Source organism: Thunnus thynnus, chromosome 10 (assembly GCF_963924715.1).
Source record: "Thunnus thynnus chromosome 10, fThuThy2.1, whole genome shotgun sequence".
Lineage (NCBI taxonomy): Eukaryota > Metazoa > Chordata > Actinopteri > Scombriformes > Scombridae > Thunnus > Thunnus thynnus.
In genome coordinates, this window is record NC_089526.1 from 620,766 (window position 1) to 625,765 (window position 5,000).

A 5,000-nucleotide genomic window follows, 5' to 3' on the forward strand; every position below is an offset into this window, starting at 1 on the left:
AACCAGATCAGTGATGTGAGTCAACAGTTCAAACATTAATCTGAACTTCGGACTGCAGGCGTCCGACAGGTGAAGCAGGAAGCAGGCGTGTCTGAAACCTAAAGTAGTAAAAACTGCTGCAGGCAGATAATTACGACACACGTTCGTATCCTGAAACCTGTTTCTCATTTTTCAAGTTTCTCTTTGTCAAAAAGACGAACGAGATAAAAACTTTGAGAAGAGATTTTTGGAGTTTTGGTTTGAATGAATCTGTTTTTTAGAGAAATAAAAGATAAAAGGATTATTGAAGGTAAAATTAAAAACATAACAGGAGCTGACGTCATGTTTTCTGTTTAAACTGATGGACTCTGAGCTTCAGTCACTGTCGCTGTTCCAGGAGTCAGACAGGAGGTCAAAGGTCACTGCGGCTTCTTAATTAGGATTTTTAAACCAACATTCACAGTTCAGGATTTATTTAAAGGCATCAAACTGCAAAAAACAACTGTATGTGGATATAAACATACAGTATAAAGTGTAAAGATGAAAAGAAGAAAACATCTGTTCAATAAAGTTTAATAAAGAAAAGTTTGTGTTTTAAAAAGGAAATTTACTGGAAAATCACATTTTCTTTGAATTATTTGAAACACAAACATCGACTATTCAGTAATTTCATAATTTCATTTTCTTGTGTTAAAGTCTATGAATCTGAGAAAATCTGAATTTCCTGCTCAGAATATTTTATTTATTTTCTTTTACAGTTTTCAATTTTACAACAAAGATACGATTCCAGTTTTAAATCTACTATCCCAATAATCAATCAATCAATCAGCTTTATTCATACTGCAGCTCTCACACTGGTTACTGCAGTTAAAAGGATTTTACAGCTGAAAATAAACATAATTAGTGAGATAATAAAACACATTTTCAAGTAAAATATACAGAGATGTTTGAAATGTAAAAGAATGATAAAAGTTAAATAAAAAAACCATCAAAATATAAAATAAAGATGTGAAAAATGTGAAGAGATTAAATGAGCAGCATAATCTGTTTAATCTTCATCTGACTGTAGTTCTGTAATGTGACAGCAGGGGGCAGCAGAGCTCCAGCTGTGTTCACTCAGACTACTTTACCCAGAATTCCACAGGGAGGAGGCGGGGCCTTACCTGCCCACACCTGCAGGGAGTTGAGAGACTTGAGACTGAAGGAAGAAAAAGAAGAAAAAAGAAGTCAGAAGAAAATGTTGTTCAGATCAACAGAATCAGTCTAATTTCATCTGAACTGATCTAAACTGATCCAGGTTCAGTTCCTGATCACCTGGATCACCCGGATCACCTGGATCCACCTGGATCCACCTGACTGACTGAAGATTTCTCAACTTTTACCTGAAGCAGGAAGTGAGAGCAGAGCAGCAAACATGGTGAGTTCACTGACTTCACTGATTTACAACTGTTTCTGACATTTAAAACAACATAATCAGCTGGTTCTGTTAGTGTAAGGAACCGACCTGTGATCAGCTGGTTCTGTTAGTCTGAGGAACCGACCTGTGATCAGCCGGTTCTGTTAGTCTGAAGAACCGACCTGTGATCAGCCGGTTCTGTTAGTCTGAAGAACCGACCTGTGATCAGCCGGTTCTGTTAGTGTGAGGAACAGACCTGTGATCAGCAGGTTCTGTTAGTCTGAAGAACCGACCTGTGATCAGCCGGTTCTGTTAGTGTAAGGAACCGACCTGTGATCAGCTGGTTCTGTTAGTGTGAGGAACAGACCTGTGATCAGCAGGTTCTGTTAGTCTGAAGAACCGACCTGTGATCAGCAGGTTCTGTTAGTGTGAAGAACCGACCTGTGATCAGCCGGTTCTGTTAGTCTGAGGAACAGACCTGTGATCAGCTGGTTCTGTTAGTGTGAAGAACCGACCTGTGATCAGCAGGTTCTGTTAGTCTGAGGAACCGACCTGTGATCAGCTGGTTCTGTTAGTCTGAAGAACAGACCTGTGATCAGCAGGTTCTGTTAGTCTGAAGAACAGACCTGTGATCAGCAGGTTCTGTTAGTCTGAGGAACCGACCTGTGATCAGCTGGTTCTGTTAGTCTGAGGAACCGACCTGTGATCAGCAGGTTCTGTTAGTGTGAGGAACAGACCTGTGATCAGCCGGTTCTGTTAGTCTGAGGAACAGACCTGTGATCAGCTGGTTCTGTTAGTGTGAAGAACAGACCTGTGATCAGCTGGTTCTGTTAGTGTGAGGAACCGACCTGTGATCAGCTGGTTCTGTTAGTCTGAGGAACCGACCTGTGATCAGCCGGTTCTGTTAGTCTGAAGAACAGACCTGTGATCAGCCGGTTCTGTTAGTGTGAGGAACCGACCTGTGATCAGCAGGTTCTGTTAGTGTGAGGAACCGACCTGTGATCAGCCGGTTCTGTTAGTCTGAAGAACCGACCTGTGATCAGCTGGTTCTGTTAGTCTGAAGAACAGACCTGTGATCAGCCGGTTCTGTTAGTGTGAAGAACCGACCTGTGATCAGCTGGTTCTGTTAGTCTGAGGAACAGACCTGTGATCAGCTGGTTCTGTTAGTCTGAAGAACAGACCTGTGATCAGCCGGTTCTGTTAGTCTGAGGAACCGACCTGTGATCAGCCGGTTCTGTTAGTGTGAGGAACCGACCTGTGATCAGCAGGTTCTGTTAGTGTGAGGAACCGACCTGTGATCAGCCGGTTCTGTTAGTCTGAGGAACCGACCTGTGATCAGCCGGTTCCGTTAGTCTGAAGAACAGACCTGTGATCAGCAGGTTCTGTTAGTGTGAGGAACAGACCTGTGATCAGCTGGTTCTGTTAGTCTGAGGAACAGACCTGTGATCAGCTGGTTCTGTTAGTCTGAGGAACCGACCTGTGATCAGCCGGTTCTGTTAGTCTGAGAAACCGACCTGTGATCAGCCGGTTCTGTTAGTGTGAAGAACAGCTGGTTCTGTTAGTGTGAGGAACCGACCTGTGATCAGCAGGTTCTGTTAGTCTGAGGAACCGACCTGTGATCAGCCGGTTCTGTTAGTCTGAGGAACCGACCTGTGATCAGCAGGTTCTGTTAGTGTGAGGAACCGACCTGTGATCAGCCGGTTCTGTTAGTCTGAGGAACCGACCTGTGATCAGCTGGTTCTGTTAGTCTGAGGAACCGACCTGTGATCAGCCGGTTCTGTTAGTCTGAGGAACCGACCTGTGATCAGCTGGTTCCACACTGCAGGTTTAAGACATTTTTTCTGCCCGTTTCCATGGAAACATTTAGTGACAGTTTGACCTCAAACTGCAGCTGTTTCTGCTGATCCTCAGTCAGAGTGTTCAAACTGTGGCTCCGGGCCCTCAGGGGGCCCTCAGAGAAACAAACACTGAAGTCAACATAATGAAACCTAAACCTTCTAATGTCAGTAAATAATAAGGAAACTCTGTCTGATGAGTCTTGAATATGATGTGAACAGTGTTATTGATCAGTCAGTAATCAGTACGGAGAGCCAGGAGGACCAAACATGCTTTAATCTTTTTACTTTTGTCATTCTGTCACTTAAATGATTTCAAAGCACCACAGGAAGTGATGTCAGTGTTGCAGATCAGCAGCTTGTTTATTGATCACAGACCTCCTGACCTGCAGCCTGCAGGAAGCTCGCTGACGTCAGTGTGTGTAAAGTGTTTTAGATAAAAGAAGTGAATGTATGAATGTAGACAACAGGTCTGATGGAGCAGAAACGCTTCAGTTTGGATCAATACAGCAGCTCCATCAGGCTGCGTGAACTCTCTCTGCAGTATGTTTGATACCTACCGTTCATAGCTCACTCAGTTAAAAAAGAAGGAAAAGCAAAAGGATGAGAAGAATTCCTCAGACTGAACATCTACTAAATGTCTAACTGAGCCCTTAAACCTGCAACACACACACACACACACACACACACACACACACACACACACACAGCATCCTGCAGCTCAGCGTGTCGAGGCAAACATGTCAGGGCGTCGCCACTCGCTGCTCCACCACGACATGATCTTACAGGACAGAGGAATGCTGGGAATTCAGGAGAGAGAACCAACCACACATCACATCTGATAACACACACACACACACACACACACACACGCACACACACACACACACATAGTTCAGTGAAGTTTGTTCGTCCTGCTGTTGATCCTTCGATCATCTATTATGATTTTAATTCAGAGATTTTCATAACAAAACAAACTCATTTTCAACCCTCAGGCCAGTTTTAAGTAGTGAGTTTTCTGTCTGTGTGTTGACTGGTTTTCAATACAGAGACAGATGCATATGGATATATATGTATGTATATATATGGATATAAATGTATATATGGATACGTATGGATATATATGTATATATATGTATATGGATATATATATGTGTATGTAGATATGTGTATATATGTGTGTACATATGTATATATATGTGTATATGGACGTTAGAGGAGAGTGTCAGTGTTCCAGAATATATGAGTCTGATCATTGGTGATGTCATTGAAATATTGATAAAAGTTCATATCATGTATATGATATAAAAGTCTCTCCGTAAAGTCAATAAACTGCAGGATGATGAGAAAACACACATCTGTTTCTCTCAGCTCATGAAAACTTAAAGGACACATATTCTGCACATGGAATATCTACTGGAATATCTTTACTGATTTCCAGTTAAAAACTCCTTATTTATCTTCTACTGGTCCTTTATGCAGCCCCTCAGTTCAGCCTCTGTCTGAAACAGGCCGTTTTAGCTCCTGTCTCTTTAAGGCCCCGCCTCCTGATGAGCCCACTCTGTTCTGATTGGTCAGCTTCAGGAAGCTTCCTCCGGCTCCGGAGGCTACGTAAACAAACTATAGTAGCAGGATTTCACTTCTTTTTCTCCTTCTTTACTCCAAATGTCAACTTCTCAAATCCATCCGTACATGTTGGAGCTGAACAACACATGGAAACACCTTAGCAACCACCTTAGCAACCACCTTAGCAACAACGGCTATAGAACGGACGGCCATTTATGGGCATG

General features: G+C 42.7%; 1 protein-coding gene across 1 annotated transcript in view; it reads left to right on the forward strand.

Moving 5' to 3' along the window:
* Positions 1-1,073: 1,073 nt before the first annotated feature.
* myo1eb (myosin IEb) overlaps positions 1,074-5,000 on the forward strand; it is a 22,580-nt gene continuing 18,653 nt past the window's right edge. The window contains exon 1 of the mRNA XM_067600246.1: positions 1,074-1,396. Coding sequence (XP_067456347.1) covers positions 1,394-1,396 — 3 coding nt within the window. The 5' untranslated portion in view covers positions 1,074-1,393. The remainder of the gene's footprint in view (positions 1,397-5,000) is intronic.